This window comes from Oncorhynchus gorbuscha, linkage group LG24 (assembly GCF_021184085.1).
Source record: "Oncorhynchus gorbuscha isolate QuinsamMale2020 ecotype Even-year linkage group LG24, OgorEven_v1.0, whole genome shotgun sequence".
Taxonomy (NCBI): domain Eukaryota; kingdom Metazoa; phylum Chordata; class Actinopteri; order Salmoniformes; family Salmonidae; genus Oncorhynchus; species Oncorhynchus gorbuscha.
Genome location: NC_060196.1, coordinates 1,639,278 through 1,659,120, shown reverse-complemented (window position 1 = coordinate 1,659,120; position 19,843 = coordinate 1,639,278). Strand labels below are relative to the sequence as shown.

The following is a 19,843-nucleotide window of genomic DNA, read 5'->3' as shown; positions in this document are numbered from 1 at the left end:
TTATATTGATTCATTTCTTTGTAATTTTCCGTTAATATTGAACCTTGTTTCCTTAGAAACCGTAAGAAGTATTTCCTCCACACGTCGGCCCTGTTGGACTACGAGGCCACTAAGGAGTACAGCGTGACCATCGTGGCAGTCGACTCCGGTTCCCCGTCTCTCTCCAGCAACAGCTCTCTCATGGTCAGGGTAGTGGACATCAACGACCACACTCCTGCCTTCGCCCAGGCCGTGGTGGAGGTCCACTTTGCCGAGAACAACCAACCAGGAGAGCGTGTGGTCACCGTGGTTGCGGCGGATTCCGATTCCGGGAAGAATGCAGAGATTGTGTATTCGTTGGATCCGTCCGTTAACGGCCTGTTCTATATTGATGCTGATAATGGGGATATCCGTGCGACGGGGGTTCTGGACCGGGAGGTCAGGGAGAGGTACGAGTTCCAGGTGATCGCCAGGGATAAGGGATTCCCCTCGCTGCAGGGGTCGGCCACGGTGGTAATCATGGTGACCGACCGCAACGACAACACTCCCAAGTTTGTTCAGGAAGTGTTCACGTTCTACGTGAAGGAGAACCTCCTTGCCAACAGCCCAGTCGGCATGGTAACGGTAACAGATGCGGATGAGGGTGAGAACGCGGAGCTGAGTCTTTTCGTAGAGATGGAGGAAGAAGAAGGAGAAGAGGTGGAGGGAGGAGGAGGGGAGAAGAACAAGGGAGTAGGAGAGGAGGGAGGAGGAAGAGGTGAAGACACGTTCTCCATAGAGAACAACACAGGGACGATCTTCTCCTCCGTGGCCTTTGACCGGGAACGCCGCTCCACCTACACCTTCCGCGTCCGGGCCGTCGACGGTGGGGCTCCGCCTCGCTCCGCCACGGCGACAGTCTCCCTCATCGTAACTGATGAGAACGACAACGCCCCCTCCGTGACCTCACCCACCAACGATTCCTACACCCTCCTCCCCCCGGCCTCCTCCACCCGGACCATCGTCAGAACCGTGGCCGCGTCGGACTCGGACTTTGGCCGCAACGCTGACCTGCGCTTCTCCCTGGTAGGAGGGAACCCCTTCAGGCTGTTTGAGATCGGCCTGGCCAGTGGAGTGATCACCGTGGCAGAGCCCCTAGAGAGGAGACACAGGGGGCTGCATCGCCTGGTGGTCAGGGTCAACGACAGTGGAGAGCCGTCGCTCTGCGCCACCGCGCTGGTCCACGTCTTCATCAACGAGAGTCTGGTCAACGCTACACTGGTGGACGCACAGGTAATTATGAATATGTCTTTGGATGTGTCCTACATGGCACCCTATTCCCTATGAAGTGCACTACTTTTGACCAGCCCCCCCATTGACTCTGGTCAAATGTAGTGCACTGTGTAGGGAATAGGGTGCTATTTGAGACCCCTACATACTGTACATGCATACCTCTTCTCTATTCCGTTCTGACTTTGGTGACATTGAGTCCATGTGTTAAGGCCTTACTGTTCTATACAGGCTATATTTACACTTCTCCTGCTCAATAGCTTAGAATGGACCAATGCAATGCACCAGCTTATAATGGAATGGTAGGGATCGATTAGAACAACTTAGAATGGAACAGTAGAACAAATGAAAATGGAATTCTAGAATGGAACAAATTAGAATTGAACAATAGAATGGAATAAATTAGAATGGAACAACGGAATGGTATAATGGAATGGGGCCGCTCAGAGTGGGACATCATTTCATCTTTTAATAAGAACAGTGTAGACCAGACCAGAGCAATAGAGGGCAGACAAATGGATGGATCGAATCAACCTATTATCACACTTCATTCAACTGCTCAAAGGGCTTGGTGATTAGTTAATTAGTTTGATCAGGTGTGCTAGTGTTGGGATAGAATAAAGACGTTTAAGTTAAGGAGACCCCAGGTCAAGGTCTGAGTTGACACATGAAACTGCGGTCCAGACGTTCTCCTGGTACAGGTTACGGGGTTAGGAAAACTCCTGGCTATGAAGAAACATTTCCATCTAGTTTCTCATTGGCCAACTTGTGACTCCTACTGATAAAAACATGAGTTGAGTCATTTTCTGCTGCGTTGCCATTTCATTCACTAATCACTTTGGCATCCTTCCACCACTCTCTCTCTCACACACACACACACACACACACACACACACACACACACACACACACACACACACACACACACACACACACACACACACACACACACACACACACACACACACACACACACACACACACACACACACACACACACACACACACACACACACACACACACACCTTGGCATCATTTCACTGTCAGAGAGAATTCCTTGTGCGTTGGAGGCAGTAACACAGATAACGTCTTCATATCTGTGTCTGTGACCATTAAACTTTGATATCCTTCTAGTCCATTACTGTGTATTGAGAGCTGTGCTCTGCTGGGCTGTTCCAGTCAAACCAAACTGTCTATGGTGTAATGTCAAGGAGTTCTAGATTACAACATGCTTCCAACACCATTCTATTGTGTTCTGGTTCCACTCTACAATTCTATCGCAATCAAACGTCTGGTTCTTTTTGTTGCAACTGAACCTGTCCCAGGCATAACTCTGTGCCCTTGTTATAGGCTTCAACCTGGACCTGGAGTTCTCCTTAGTTTTCAGCCATAACAAGGGCCCAGGGTGTTTCATGTTTAGGTCACAAGGTAATGAATAACTCCTGTCCCTAAAGCTACACCGCTAACTAAAGCTACACCGCTAACTAAAGCAGCATCGCTAACTAAAGCTACACTGCTAACTAAAGCAGCACAGCTAACTAAAGCAGCATCGCTAACTAAAGCTACACTGCTAACTAAAGCAGCACAGCTAACTAAAGATTCACCGCTAACTAAAGCTGCACCGCTAACTAAAGCAGCACAGCTAACTATAGCAGCATCGCTAACTAAAGCTACACTGCTAACTAAAGCAGCACAGCTAACTAAAGATTCACCGCTAACTAAAGCTGCACCGCTAACTAAAGCAGCATCGCTAACTAAAGCAGCATCGCTAACTAAAGCTACACTGCTAACTAAAGCAGCACAGCTAACTAAAGCTACACTGCTAACTAAAGCAGCACAGCTAACTAAAGATTCACCACTAACTAAAGCTACACCGCTAACTAAAGCAGCACAGCTAACTATAGCAGCATCGCTAACTAAAGCTACACTGCTAACTAAAGCAGCACAGCTAACTAAAGATTCACCGCTAACTAAAGCTACACCGCTAACTAAAGCAGCACAGCTAACTAAAGCAGCATCGCTAACTAAAGTTACACTGCTAACTAAAGCAGCACAGCTAACTAAAGATTCACCGCTAACTAAAGATACACCTCTAACTAAATCAGCACTGCTAACTAAAGATACACCGCTAACTAAAAATACACCGCTAACTAAAGTCACACCACTAACTAAAGATTCACCGCTAACTAAAGCTACATCGCTAACTAAAGCTGCACCGCTAACTAAAGCTACACCGCTAACTAAAGATACACCGCTAACTGAAGCTACACCGCTAACTAAAGCTACACCGCTAACTAAAGCAGCACCGCTAACTGAAGCTACACCGCTAACTAAAGCTGCACCGCTAACTAAAGATACACCGCTAACTAAAGATACACCGCTAACTAAAGATACACCGCTAACTAAAGCTACACCGCTAACTAAAGCTGCACCGCTAACTAAAGCTGCACCGCTAACTAAAGATACACCGCTAACTAAAGATACACAACTAACTAAAGCAGCACCGCTAACTAAAGCTACACCGCTAACTAAAGCTACACCGCTAACTAAAGATACACCGCTAACTAAAGATACACCGCTAACTAAAGCTGCACCGCTAACTAAAGCTACATCGCTAACTAAAGCTGCACCGCTAACTAAAGCTACACCGCTAACTAAAGATACACCGCTAACTAAAGCTACACCGCTAACTAAAGATACACAACTAACTAAAGCTACACCGCTAACTAAAGCTACACCGCTAACTAAAGATACACAACTAACTAAAGCTACACCGCTAACTAAAGCTACACCTCTAACTAAAGATACACCGCTAACTAAAGCTGCACCGCTAACTAAAGCTACATCGCTAACTAAAGCTGCACCGCTAACTAAAGCTACACCGCTAACTAAAGATACACCGCTAACTAAAGCTACACCGCTAACTAAAGATACACAACTAACTAAAGCTACACCGCTAACTAAAGCTACACCTCTTAACTAAAGATACACCGCTAACTAAAGATACACCGCTAACTAAAGATACACCGCTAACTAAAGCTACACCGCTAACTAAAGATACACAACTAACTAAAGCTACACCGCTAACTAAAGCTACACCTCTAACTAAAGATACACCGCTAACTAAAGATACACCGCTAACTAAAGATACACCGCTAACTAAAGATACACCGCTAACTAAAGATACACCGCTAACTAAATCTACACCGCTAACTAAAGCTGCACCGCTAACTAAAGCTACACCACTAGCTATTCATTGTATCGATATCAAGAGAGGCACAGCACTACCTGCACAGTGAAACGGTTCTGGTGTTTAAAGCTAAGCAGTACAAACCTTGGTGCAGCAGAGCGGAAGACTCCTGTGGGAGCTGGGGGAAGGGAGGGGGGGAGGGAGGGAGGGAGAGATGTGTCAGGATGGATGATGAGGCACTGCTAGAGCTAAAGTGGTAGTGCTGCATTCTCCTGTTGAACACTTACAAGGAGACACACCCACAGGATTGCAGGAATGCACACACACACACATGCTGCATATACACACACACCTAGCATGCACACATACACACACATAGCAGAGACACACACACACACCCACACACAGTGTGCTAGAGGCATGCTCAGCAGAATGTGAATGGGACAGAAGAAGACTGCAGAACAGCGAAGAACAGAACAGAACAGAAACAATAAGAGGAGAACAGAGAAGATCAGAGGAGAACAGAGAAGACCAAATCAGAGGAGAACAGAGGAGACCAAATCAGAGGAGAACAGAGGAGAACAGAAGAGGAGAACAGAGAAGAACAGAGGAGACCAAATCAGAGGAGAACAGAGGAGACCAAATCAGAGGAGAACAGAGGAGAACAGAAGAGGAGAACAGAGAAGAACAGAGGAGACCAAATCAGAGGAGAACAGAGGAGAACAGAGGAGAACAGAGAAGAACAGAGGAGACCAAATCAGAGGAGAACAGAGGAGAACAGAGGAGAACAGAAGAGGAGAACAGAGGAGAACAGGAGAACAGAGAACAGATGAGAACAGAGAACATATGAGAACAGAGAAGAACAGAGGAGAAAGGAGAACAGAGGAGAACAGAGGAGAACAGAGGAGAACAGAGGAGAACAGAGAACATATGAGAACAGAGAAGAACAGAGGAGAAAGGAGAACAGAGGAGAACAGAGGAGAACAGAGGAGAACATATGAGAAAAGAGGAGAACAGAGGAGAAAGGAGAACAGAGAACAGATGAGAACAGAGAACATATGAGAACAGAGAAGAACAGAGGAGAAAGGAGAACAGAGGAGAACAGAGGAGAAAGGAGAACGGAGGAGAACAGAGGAGAACAGAGGAGAACAGAGAACATATGAGAACAGAGAAGAACAGAGGAGAAAGGAGAACAGAGGAGAACAGAGGAGAAAGGAGAACGGAGGAGAACAGAGGAGAAAGGAGAACAGAGGAGAACAGAGGAGAAAGGAGAACAGAGGAGAACAGAGAACAGATGAGAACAGAGAAGAACAGAGGAGAAAGGAGAACAGAGGAGAACAGAGGAGAAAGGAGAACGGAGGAGAACAGAGGAGAAAGGAGAACAGAGAACATATGAGAACAGAGAAGAACAGAGGAGAAAGGAGAACAGAGAAGAACAGAGGAGAAAGGAGAACAGAGGAGAACAGAGGAGAAAGGAGAACGGAGGAGAACAGAGGAGAACAGAGGAGAACAGAGAACATATGAGAACAGAGAAGAACAGAGGAGAACAGAGGAGAACAGAGGAGAACAGAGGAGAACAGAGGAGAACAGGAGAACAGAGAACAGAGGAGAACAGAGGAGAACAGAGAACATATGAGAACAGAGAAGAACAGAGGAGAACAGAGGAGAACAGAGGAGAAAGGAGAACAGAGGAGAACAGAGGAGAAAGGAGAACAGAGAACATATGAGAACAGAGGAGAACAGAGGAGAACAGAGGAGAAAGGAGAACAGAGGAGAAAGGAGAACATATGAGAACATATGAGAACAGAGGAGAACAGAGAAGAACAGAGGAGAACAGAGGAGAACAGAGGAGAACAGAGGAGAACAGAGGAGAAAGGAGAACAGAGAACATATGAGAACAGAGAAGAACAGAGGAGAACAGAGGAGAACAGAGGAGAAAGGAGAACAGAGAACATATGAGAACAGAGGAGAACAGAGGAGAAAGGAGAACAGAGGAGAACAGAGGAGAAAGGAGAACAGAGAACATATGAGAACAGAGGAGAACAGAGGAGAAAGGAGAACAGAGGAGAACAGAGGAGAACAGAGGAGAACAGAGGAGAACAGAGGAGAAAGGAGAACAGAGAACATATGAGAACATAAGAACAGAGAAGAACAGAGGAGAACAGAGGAGAACAGAGGAGAAACAGAGAGAACAGAGGAGAACAGAGGAGAAAGGAGAACAGAGAACATATGAGAACAGAGGAGAACAGAGGAGAAAGGAGAACAGAGGAGAACAGAGGAGAAAGGAGAACAGAGGAGAAACAGAGAACAGAGAGAACAGAGGAGAACAGAGGAGAACAGAGGAGAACAGGAGAACAGAGGAGAACAGAGGAGAAAGGAGAACAGAGAACATATGAGAACAGAGGAGAACAGAGGAGAACAGAGGAGAACAGAGGAGAAAGGAGAACAGAGAACATATGAGAACAGAGGAGAACAGAGGAGAAAGGAGAACAGAGGAGAACAGAGGAGAAAGGAGAACAGAGGAGAACAGAGGAGAAAGGAGAACAGAGGAGAACAGAGGAGAAAGGAGAACAGAGAACATACGAGAACAGAGAGAGAACAGAGGAGAACAGAGGAGAAGAGGAGAACAGAGGAGAACAGAGGAGAAAGAGGAGAAAGGAGAACAGAGAACAGAGGAGAAAAGGAGAACAGAGGAGAACAGAGAACAGAGAACATATGAGAACAGAGAAGAACAGAGAAGAACAGAGGAGAAAGGAGAACAGAGGAGAAAGGAGAAAGGAGAACAGAGAACATATGAGAAAGGAGAACAGAGAACATATGAGAACAGAGAAGAACAGAGGAGAACAGAGGAGAACAGAGGAGAACAGAGGAGAACAGAGGAGAAAGGAGAACAGAGGAGAACAGAGGAGAAAGGAGAACAGAGAACATATGAGAACAGAGGAGAACAGAGGAGAAAGGAGAACAGAGGAGAACAGAGGAGAAAGGAGAACAGAGGAGAACAGAGGAGAAAGGAGAACAGAGGAGAACAGAGGAGAAAGGAGAACAGAGAACATATGAGAACAGAGAAGAACAGAGGAGAACAGAGGAGAACAGAGGAGAAAGGAGAACAGAGGAGAACAGAGGAGAAAGGAGAACAGAGAACATATTAGAACAGAGGAGAACAGAGGAGAAAGGAGAACAGAGGAGAACAGAGGAGAAAGGAGAACAGAGGAGAACAGAGGAGAAAGGAGAACAGAGGAGAACAGAGGAGAAAGGAGAACAGAGAACATATGAGAACAGAGGAGAACAGAGGAGAAAGGAGAACAGAGGAGAACAGAGGAGAACGGAGAACAGAGGAGAACAGAGGAGAAAGGAGAACAGAGGAGAACAGAGGAGAAAGGAGAACAGAGAACATATGAGAACAGAGGAGAACAGAGGAGAACAGAGGAGAAAGGAGAACAGAGGAGAACAGAGGAGAGAACAGAGAGAGAACAGAGGAGAACAGAGAACAGAGGAGAAAGGAGAACAGAGAACATATGAGAACAGAGAAGAACAGAGAAAGAGAACAGAGGAGAACAGAGGAGAAAGGAGAACAGAGGAGAACAGAGGAGAAAGGAGAGGAGAAAGAGAACATATGAGAACAGAGGAGAACAGAGGAGAACAGAGAGAACAGAGGAGAAAGGAGAACAGAGGAGAAAGGAGAACAGAGAACATAGAGAACAGAGGAGAAAGGAGAACAGAGGAGAACAGAGGAGAAAGGAGAACAGAGAACATATGAGAACAGAGGAGAACAGAGGAGAAAGGAGAACAGAGGAGAACAGAGGAGAAAGGAGAACAGAGGAGAACAGAGGAGAAAGGAGAACAGAGGAACAGAAACAGAGAGAACAGAGGAAACAGGAGAACAGAGAACATATGAGAACAGAGGAGAACAGAGGAGAAAGGAGAACAGAGGAGAAAGGAGAACAGAGGAGAACAGAGAGAACAGAGAGAACAGAGGAGAAAGAGGAGACAGAGGAGAACAGAGGAGAAAGGAGAACAGAGAACAGAGAGAAAGAGACAGAGAACATATGAAGAGAGAACAGAGAAAAGAGAACAGAGGAGAACAGAGGAGAAAGGAGAACAGAGGAGAACAGAGGAGAAAGGAGAACAGAGAACATATGAGAACAGAGGAGAACAGAGAACAGAGAACAGAGACAGAGAACAGATGAGAACAGAGGAGAAAGGAGAACAGAGAACATATGAGAACAGAGGAGAACAGAGGAGAAAGGAGAACAGAGGAGAACAGAACAACAGAGAGAAAGGAGAACAGAGGAGAACAGAGGAGAACAGAGGAGAACAGAGGAGAAAGGAGAACAGAGAACATATGAGAACAGAGGAGAACAGAGGAGAACAGGAGAACAGAGGAGAACAGAGGAGAAAGGAACAGAACAGAGAACAGATGAGAACAGAGAAGAACAGAGGAGAACAGAGGAGAACAGAGGAGAAAGGAGAACAGAGGAGAACAGAGAACATATGAGAACAGAGGAGAACAGAGGAGAACAGAGGAGAAAGGAGAACAGAGGAGAACAGAGAACATATGAGAACAGAGGAGAACAGAGGAGAACAGAGGAGAAAGGAGAACAGAGGAGAACAGAACAGAGGAGAACAGAGAGAACAGAGGAGAACAGAGGAGAACAGAGGAGAAGAGGAGAACAGAGAGAACAGAGGAGAACAGAGAACATATGAGAACAGAGGAGAACAGAGGAGAAAGGAGAACAGAGGAGAACAGAGGAGAAAGGAGAACAGAGAACATATGAGAACAGAGAAGAACAGAGGAGAACAGAGGAGAACAGAGGAGAAAGGAGAACAGAGGAGAACAGAGGAGAACAGAGGAGAACAGAGGAGAACAGAGGAGAAAAGAGAACAGAGGAGAACAGAGGAGAACAGAGGAGAAAGGAGAGAACATATGAGAACAGAGGAGAACAGAACAGAGAGAAAGGAGAACAGAGGAGAACAGAGAACAGAAAGGAGAACAGAGGAGAACAGAGGAGAGAACAGAGGAGAACAGAACAGAGAACAGAGGACAAAGAGAACAGAGAACATATGAGAACAGAGGAGAACAGAGGAGAACAGAGAGAGAACAGAGGAGAACAGAGGAGAAAGGAGAACAGAGAACATATGAGAACAGAGGAGAACAGAGGAGAACAGAGGAGAACAGAGGAGAACAGAGGAGAACAGAGGAGAAAGGAGAACAGAGAACATATGAGAACAGAGGAGAACAGAACCAGGCAACATAAGAACAATATAATGGAACAGCGAAGAGGTGATGAATGGAACCAATACAATATAATCTACTAAAACAATAGACAGTTATCCTAACCAATACAATATAATCTACTAAAACAATAGACAGTTATCCTAACCAATACAATATAATCTACTAAAACAATAGACAGTTATCCTAACCAAGTCCATTCAGTGATATCAATGTATTGCATGTATTTAGCCAGGATTTAGCCACACCATAACAGTTGGCACTGTTTTCCAGGGATTCCTTTTTTAAACTGTTATTTACTGAATGTAATACAGTGAAACAATTGAACAGTCGAACCAACCACCGTTATAAACTCATGAACCAATACAATCGAGTCTACTCTGACAATGTGATGTATTGTCTTGTAGAACAATGGAGCAGGACCTTAGTGTGGCTTGGGCAAATTGCTTTTCAAACTGTGTCACGTTAACTTGCAAATTAAACTTCTTGAACAAGAGAGAGATGGGATAATGTGTAAATCGTATATTGAGTGTTTTAGGGGTAATGTGTAAATCGTATATTGTGTGTTTTAGGGGTAATGTGTGAATCTTATATTGAGTGTTTTAGGGGTAATGTGTGAATCTTATATTGAGTGTTTTAGGGGTAATGTGTGAATGTGATATTGAGTGTTTTAGGGGTAATGTCTGAATCTTATATTGAGTGTTTTAGGGGTAATGTGTGAATCTGTGATATTGAGTGTTTTAGTGATAATGTGTGAATCGGTTATATTGAGTGTTTTAGTGATAATGTGTGAATCGGTTATATTGAGTGTTTTAGTGATAATGTGTGAATCGGTTATATTGAGTGTTTTAGTGATAATGTGTGAATCTGTTATATTGAGTGTTTTAGGGGTAATGTGTGAATCTTATATTGAGTGTTTTAGGGGTAATGTGTAAAAACAATAGACTGTGATATAATGTGATGTTTTAGTGATAATGTGTTCAAGAATTACCTTATATTAACATGTGTTCAAGCATTAGCTACATTATTAACATGTGGTTCAAGCATTACCTACATTATTAACATGTGGTTCAAGCATTACCTACATTATTAACATGTGATAATGTTAATACATTATAACATGTAGTCATTGGATTAGAGACAATGGTAAGACTAGTCAGTGTTTAGAGACATGCTTAAACTGGTACTAGTCAGTGTGGTTAGAGACATGGTAAGGTACTATATTGACTGTTTTAGAGTGAAGGTAAGGGTACTGTGTTATAGACATGGTAAGGTACTATAGTGACTGGTTAGAGGTAATGGTTACTAGTTAATGTTAGAATCATGAGTGTTTTAGGTACTAATCAGTACTGGTTTTTAGTGACAGTGATAAGTGTGACTGTGAATGGTTATATTAGTCTTTTAGTGGTAAGGTACTTTGTCAGTATTGTGAGACATGTTACTAGTCAGTATGGTTAGAGACATGGTAGTAAAAGTCAGTACTGGTTAGAGACATGGTAAGTACTAGTCAGTATTGGTTAGAGACATGGTAAGGTACTAGTCAGTATTGGTTAGAGACATTTCCTGGTAAGGTACTAGTCAGTACTGATAGATACATGTAATACTAGTCAGTACTGGTACATTATTAACATGTTATTAACATGGTCAAGTATTCTATTTAATAATGGATCATAAAAGAGGATTCAAATGCCCTACTCATCATTTACACACACACACACACACACACACACACACACACACACACACACACACACACACACACACACACACACACACACACACACACACACACACACACACACCACTCAATGGGAAGTGGTTATTTTATGATTGTAATTCCCAGCCTTAACAGCACTAAATAGAACATTGATTTAGACCTTAAAATGTGTATCTAGTGTGTGTGTGTGTGTGTGTGTGTGTGTGTGTGTGTGTGTGTGTGTGTGTGTGTGTGTGTGTGTGTGTGTGTGTGTGTGTGTGTGTGTGTGTGTGTGTGTGTGTGTGTGTGTGTGTGTGTGTGTAATGGGTCTCTCCATATGTAGCTACTGTGTATTGATTGTCCATATTGGGAATCTATGCTGCATTACAACCATCCTGTATCCTAACCACTCTGACTGACCCTGTTACACACACACACACACACACACACACACACACACACACACACACACACACACACACACACACACACACACACACACACACACACACACACACACACACACACACACACACACACACACACACACACACACACACACACACACAGACACCTATCCTAACTCACTGCTCTGATTGACCCCATTTCCATCTGTTGGGCATCGACCCAGTACTGACCTTACCATGTCTCTAACCAGTACTGACTAGTACCTTACCATGTCTCTAACCAGTACTGACTAGTACCTTACCATGTCTCTAACCAGTACTGACTAGTACCTTACCATGTCTCTAACCAGTACTGACTAGTACCTTACCATGTCTCTAACCAATACTGACTAGTACCTTACCATGTCTCTAACCAGTACTGACTAGTACCTTACCATGTCTCTAACCAGTACTGACCTTACCATGTCTCTAACCAGTACTGACTAGTACCTTACCATGTCTCTAACCAGTACTGACCTTACCATGTCTCTAACCAGTACTGACTAGTACCTTACCATGTCTCTAACCAGTACTGACCTTACCATGTCTCTAACCAGTACTGACTAGTACCTTACCATGTCTCTAACCAGTACTGCCTAGTACCTTACCATGTCTCTAACCAGGACTGACCTTACCATGTCATTAACCAGTACTGACTAGTACCTTACCATGTCATTAACCAGTACTGACCTTACCATGTCTCTAACCAGTACTGACTAGTACCTTACCATGTCATTAACCAGTACTGACCTTACCATGTCTCTAACCAGGACTGACCTTACCATGTCATTAAACAGTACTGACTAGTACCTTACCATGTCTCTAACCAGGACTGACCTTACCATGTCATTAACCAGTACTGACTAGTACCTTACCATGTCATTAACCAGTACTGACCTTACCATGTCTCTAACCAGTACTGACTAGTACCTTACCATGTCATTAACCAGTACTGACTAGTACCTTACCATGTCTCTAACCAGGACTGACCTTACCATGTCTCTAAACAGGACTGACTAGTACCTTACCATGTCTCTAACCAGTACTGACTCGTACCTTACCATGTCTCTAACCAGGACTGACCTTACCATGTCTCTAACCAGTACTAACTAGTACCTTACCATGTCTCTAACCAGTACTGACCTTACCATGTCTCTAACCAGTACTGACTAGTACCTTACCATGTCTCTAACCAGTACTGACTAGTACCTTACCATGTCTCTAACCAATACTCACAGTGTACCATCACCCATGTCTACAATCTGTCGATCTGTTGTTGATGACCTTACCATGTCTTTAACCAGTACTGACCTTACCATGTCTCTAACCAGGACTGACCTTACCATGTCTCTAACCAGGACTGACTAGTACCTTACCATGTCTCTAACCAGGACTGACCTTACCATGTTTCTAACCAGGACTCACCTTACCATGTCTCTAACCAGGACTGACTAGTACCTTACCATGTCTCTAACCAGGACTGACCTTACCATGTCTCTAACCAGGACTGACCTTACCATGTCTCTAACCAGGACTGACCTTACCATGTCCTTAACCAACTGACCTTACCGACTAGCTACAGCCGACTAGCTACAGCCGGACTAGCTACAGCTGGATTAGCTACAGCTGGACAAGCTACAGCCGACTAGGTACAGCCGACTAGGTACAGCTGACTAGCTACAGCCGACTAGGTACAGCCGACTAGCTACATACGGACTACCTAAACCGACTAGGTACAGCCGACTAGCTACAGCCAGACTAGTTACAGCTGGACTAGCTACAGCCGGATTAGCTACAGCCAACTGGATACAGCCGACGAGCTACAGCCGACAAAATACATCCGGACTAACTACAGCCGACTAGCTACAGCCCGACTAGCTACAGCCGGACTAGCTACAGCCGACTAGCTACAGCCGGACTAGCTACAGCCGACTAGCTACAGCCGGACTAGCTACAGCCAGTTAGGTACAGCCGACTAGCTACAGCCGGACTAGCTACAGCTGACAAGGTACAGCCAACTAGCTACAGCCAGACTAGCTACAGCCGACTAGATACAGGCGACTAGCTAAAGCCGGACTAGCTACAGCCGACTAGATACAGCCAACTAGCTACAGCCGACAAAATACAGCCGGACTAGTGACAGCCGACTAGCTACAGCCCGACTAGCTACAGCTGGACTAGCTACAGCCGGACTAGCTACAGCCGACTAGCTACAGCCGGTTAGGTACAGCCGACTAGCTACAGACGGATTAGCTACAGCCGACTAGGTACAGCCTACTTGCTACAGCCGGACACGCTACAGCCAACTAGCTCCCGGACTAGCTACAGCCAACTAGGTATAGCCGACTTGCTACAGCCAACTAGCTACAGCCGACTAGCTACAGCCGACTAGCTACAGCTGCTGACTAACGCTACCTAGCATTTAATTACATTTTCTCTATATTTTGTTTTACAGTTCGATACTTGAAGTCAGATATTGATGTAATACAGTCCGAAATAATATCTTGATATGTAAATATATTGATTTTCTCCCCCTCTTTCTCTGGGTGTCTTGTAGTCTACTCACTCTGACGTTATAATGCAAAACGCAGTAACTACGTCATTTCTTTTTACTGCAAAATCTGACTTCATAGTCTTTTTCTGTCTAGACAGACTCCACGATATGTTCTGATCAACTGCCTTGTTGTTGTGTCAGGAAACTAGGTACCACATTCATCAGATAATATACCCTGGCCATCACAGCAGATCAAAGATTTTTGACCAAAATGGTAGTTACTGCGTTTTGCCTTTGTAGGACAGAGTAGTGATTTACATTTTCTGCTTTTCTCTACTTAAACCCTTGAATAATTTCATTTCCCCTCCCACCCACCACCCCTCTCTCTAGGTGGCTCGTAGTCTGGCTGCCCCTCTCTACCTGGACATCGCAGGCGACCCCGACAGCGAGCGAGCGTTGGGGAAACAGCGCCTCTCGGTGGCCATCGGTGTCCTGGCGGGCGCCGCGGCAGTCATCCTGGTCATCCTCCTGGTGGTGATGGCCCGCCAGTGCGGCGCCCAGGGCAAGAACGGATACGAGGCCGGGAAGAAAGAACCAGAGGAAGATTTCTTCAGCCCTCAACCGGCCGTGCCGCAAACCAGGGGAGGGACGTTGGACCGCGGACGGAAGCCCCGCAGGGACAAACGGAACGGAGGCGCAGGAGGAGCCGGAGCCGGTAATAAAACTGAACGGCCGCTCTACAGCGGCGTCGTCACGGTCAACGGGCTCCGTCGCCACGGCAACGACCACCACCACGTCGCCAACGTCGACGATGACGACGAGGACGTGAGCAGCGCCAGCGAGAGGTTGGCGGCGAGGTACTGCGCGGTGGACGGAGACCCCGGGAGCCCACGCATGGGCACCAGGCATCACCAGTCGAGCCCAGATCTGGCCAGGCATTATAAGTCAAGCTCGCCGCTCCCCGCGGTACACCTCCAGCCCTACAGCCCCCCAGCCGAGGGGAAAAAGCACCAGGCTGTACAGGAGCTGCCCCCCTCTAACACCTTCGTGGGGTCTGGAGGGTCCAGTGGCAGTGGTGGAAGTGGGAACGCTGATGCCATGTCTCTGGGGTCAGACCAGTGTTCTGAGTATGGATCCCAAACGGGGAATAAGTACAGCAAACAGGTAGGACTGACTCAGTTATTCTACTGACACAAACTGAACTGAGTTCAACTGGCCTGGTTACCCATCCACCACAGTTGACTGACTAGTGGTGGTGATAATAGGACTGACGAGTGGCGGTGATAATAGGACTGACTAGTGGTGGTGATAATAGGACTGACTGGTGATAATAGGACTGACGAGTGGCGGTGATAATAGGACTGACTGGTGATAATAGGACTGACTAGTGGTGGTGATAATAGGACTGATTAGTGGTGGTGATAATAGGACTGACTAGTGGTGGTGATAATAGGACTGACTAGTGGTGGTGATAATAGGACTGACTTGTGGTGGTGATAATAGGACTGACTAGTGGTGGTGATAATAGGACTGACTAGTGATAATAGGACTGACTAGTGGTGGTGATAATAGGACTGACTAGTGGTGGTGATAATAGGACTGACTAGTGGTGGTGATAATAGGACAGACTAGTGGTGGTGATAATAGAACTGACTAATGGTGGTGATAATAGGACTGACTAGTTGCGGTGATAATAGGACTGACTAGTGGTGGTGATAATAGGACTGACTAGTGGTGGTGATAATAGGACTGACTAGTGGTGGTGATAATAGGACTGACTAGTGGTGGTGACAATAGGACTGACTAGTGGTGGTGATAATAGGACTGAGTGGTGATAATAGGACTGACTAGTGGCGGTGATAATAGGACTGACTAGTAGTGGTGATAATAGGACTGACTAGTGGTGGTGATAATAGGACTGACTAGTGGTGGTGATAATAGGACTGACTAGTGGTGGTGATAATAGGACTGACTAGTGGCGGTGATAATAGGACTGACTGGTGATAATAGGACTGACGAGTGGCGGTGATAATAGGACTGACTAGTGATAATAGGACTGACTAGTGGTGGTGATAATAGGACTGACTAGTGGTGGTGATAATAGGACTGACTAGTGATAATAGGACTGACTAGTGATAATAGGACTGACTAGTGGTGGTGATAATAGGACTGACTGGTGATAATAGGACTGACTAGTGGTGGTGATAATAGGACTGACTAGTGATAATAGGACTGACTAGTGATAATAGGACTGACTAGTGGTGGTGATAATAGGACTGACTGGTGATAATAGGACTGACTAGTGGTGGTGATAATAGGACTGACTAGTGATAATAGGACTGACTAGTGATAATAGGACTGACTAGTGGTGGTGATAATAGGACTGACTGGTGATAATAGGACTGACTAGTGGTCTCTAATTTCTGGACTGACTCTGATAATCTTTCTTTCTTTCTTTCTTTCTCTTTCTTTCTTTCTTTCTTTCTTTCTTTCTTTCTCTCTCTCTCTCTCTCTCTCTCTCTCTCTCTCTCTCTCTCTGTCTTTCTCTTTCTCTCTCTCTCTCTCTTTCTCTTTCTCTCTCCCTCTGTCTCTCTCTCTCTCTCTCTCTCTCTCTCTCTCTCTCTCTCTCTCTCTCTCTCTCTCTCTCTCTGTCTGTCTGTCTTTTTTCCTTGTTGCATTGTAAGCTGGCTTTTGCTGATGTTTTCAGACTTAAAGTAGTACACCCAGTGTGTGTGTCAGCATGGTAAGCCTGTAAGCAGTGTGACTGTGTCCTGCTGTCTATGTCTGTGTGTGTATGTGTGTGTTTCGTGTCAAACAGCAGACTCCATTTAGCCAGGCTTATTGCTGGGTGAGAGGGGGGTGTGTCTCTCTCTTCAACTTGATATGTGTCTTTGTGTGTACGCTTAGACTGTGTGTGTGTGTGTGTGTGTGTGTGTGTGTGTGTGTGTGTGTGTGTGTGTGTGTGTGTGTGTGTGTGTGTGTGTGTGTGTGTGTGTGTGTGTGTGTGTGTGTGCGTGCGTGCGTGCGTGCGTGCGTGCGTGTGTGCGTGTGTTAGGGCTGGGCATTTTAAATCATTTTGGGGATAACCGAATAGTCGAAATGCAAGGGTTTTAAAGAGAACAAAGAGCTAACTAAAGTAGAGAACATTTTTATTTATTTTTTACTTCACTAGAGACCGGTGTCTGTGACAGTCTGTGTGTGACACGGAGAGAGAGAGAGAAAGTTTTAAAGGAGCTAGCTAGCTACAGTAGCCATCTGAGTTAGCCAGCGAGCTAACTAAAGTAGCCATCTGAGTTATATTTTTTTTTTGATGTTTTGATTTTTTTAGCCAGCGAGCTAACTAAAGTAGCCATCTGAGTTAGCCAGCGAGCTAACTAAAGTAGCCATCTGAGTTAGCCAGCGAGCTAACTAAAGTAGCCTTCTGAGTTAGCCAGCTAGCTAACTAAAGTAGCCGTCTGAGTAAGCCAGCTAGCTAACTAAAGTAGCCATCTGAGTTAGCCAGCGAGCTATCTAAAGTAGCCATCTGAGTTAAACCTGCGAGCTAACTAAAGCTAACTAAAGTAGCCATCTGAGTTAGCCAGATAGCTAACTAAAGTAGCCATCTGAGTTAGCCAGCGAGCTATCTAAAGTAGCCATCTGAGTTAGCCAGCGAGCTAACTAAATTAGCCATCTGAGTTAGCCAGCGAGCTAACTAAAGTAGCCATCTGAGTTAGCCAGCGAGCTAACTAAAGTAGCCATCTGAGTTAGCCAGCGAGCTAACTAAAGTAGCCATCTGAGTTAGCCAGCGAGCTAACTAAAGTAGCCTTCTGAGTTAGCCAGCTAGCTAACTAAAGTAGCCGTCTGAGTAAGCCAGCTAGCTAACTAAAGTAGCCATCTGAGTTAGCCAGCGAGCTATCTAAAGTAGCCATCTAAGTTAACCTGCGAGCTAACTAAAGCTAACTAAAGTAGCCATCTGAGTTAGCCAGCTAGCTAACTAAAGTAGCCATCTGAGTTAGCCAGCTAGCTAACTAAAGTAGCTGACACACACACTCTCTCGTTCTCTCTTCCACTGTGTTTCATAGTCTTCCATTTAATTTGCTTTGTCTGGTTGGAAAAGTGTTGATTTGCAGACCCTCAGTTGTGAGCGTCATGCTGACGAACACATTAGATGACAGCTTGCTAACGCACACACACACACACACACGCACGCACGCACGCACGGGCACACGCACACACACACACACACACACACACACACACACACACACACACACACACACACACACACACACACACACACACACACACACACACACACACACACACACACACACACACACACAGAAGCACACAGAAGCACACAGAAGCACACACACACACACACACACACACACACACACACACACACACACACACACACACACACACACACACACACACACACACACACACACACACACACACACACACACACACACACACACACACACACACACACACACACACACACACACACACACACACACACACACACACACACACACACACACACACACACACACAGAAGCACACAGAAGCACACACACACACACACACACACACACACACACACACACACACACACACACACACACACACAGACACAGCAGGGTTTCCGTACTGTGACGTTTGATGGACAGCTCCCCCCTCTTAAAGGGACGGCCTCCCCCCTCTTAAAGGGACGGCCTCCCCCCTCTTAAAGGGACGGCCTCCCTCCTCTCTACTTTGACTGACAGTTCTGCATTTTCTCCCCTCTCGTAGAAAACTGCTGATGCGGGCCTTAAAGGGGGAAGAGCTTTCTCAGCTAATCAACTCATACACGGCACTCTGATCCAACTGAGCACACACACATATACACACACACACACCAGGGGTTCATCCATTACGGAGTCAATCCCCTTAATCTGGCGTTCTCAGGGAGGGAAAATGCTTACTGCAGGAGTTTGGTGTTAGTGCACATACAGTACACACACACATACAGTACACACACACACACACACACACACACACACACACACACACACACACACACACACACACACACACACACACACACGCACACGCACACGCACACGCACACGCACACACACACATACAGTACACACACACATACAGTACACACACACACACACACACACACACACACACACACACACACACACACACACACACACACACACACACACACACACACACACACACACACACACACACACACACACACACACACACACACACACACACGGACGGACCGTCTAATGAATTATTGATTAGTGAGGGTAATTAACTCCTCTGCAGTGTGTGACCTCCCATAACTTCAGTAAGCCCTAGATCTTGTGTGTTTTTTGTGTGTGTGTGGGTATGTGAGTGTGTGTTTGTGTGTGTGTTTTTGTGTGTGTGTGTCTATGGGTATGTATGTGTGTCTGTGTGTGTCTGTGTGTATGTGTATCTGTGTGTTTGTATGTGTGTGTGGGTGTGTGTGTTTTTTTGTGTGTCTGTATGTGTGTGTGTGGGTGG

At 45.7% G+C, this 19,843-nt stretch overlaps 1 protein-coding gene across 1 annotated transcript in view; it reads left to right on the top strand.

Moving 5' to 3' along the window:
- The window catches only part of pcdh7a (protocadherin 7a), an 89,665-nt gene that overhangs the window by 2,277 nt on the left and 67,545 nt on the right, over positions 1–19,843 (top strand). Inside the window, exons 3-4 of the mRNA XM_046327616.1 lie at positions 57–1,251; positions 14,699–15,472. Coding sequence (XP_046183572.1) covers positions 57–1,251; positions 14,699–15,472 — 1,969 coding nt within the window. The remainder of the gene's footprint in view (positions 1–56; positions 1,252–14,698; positions 15,473–19,843) is intronic.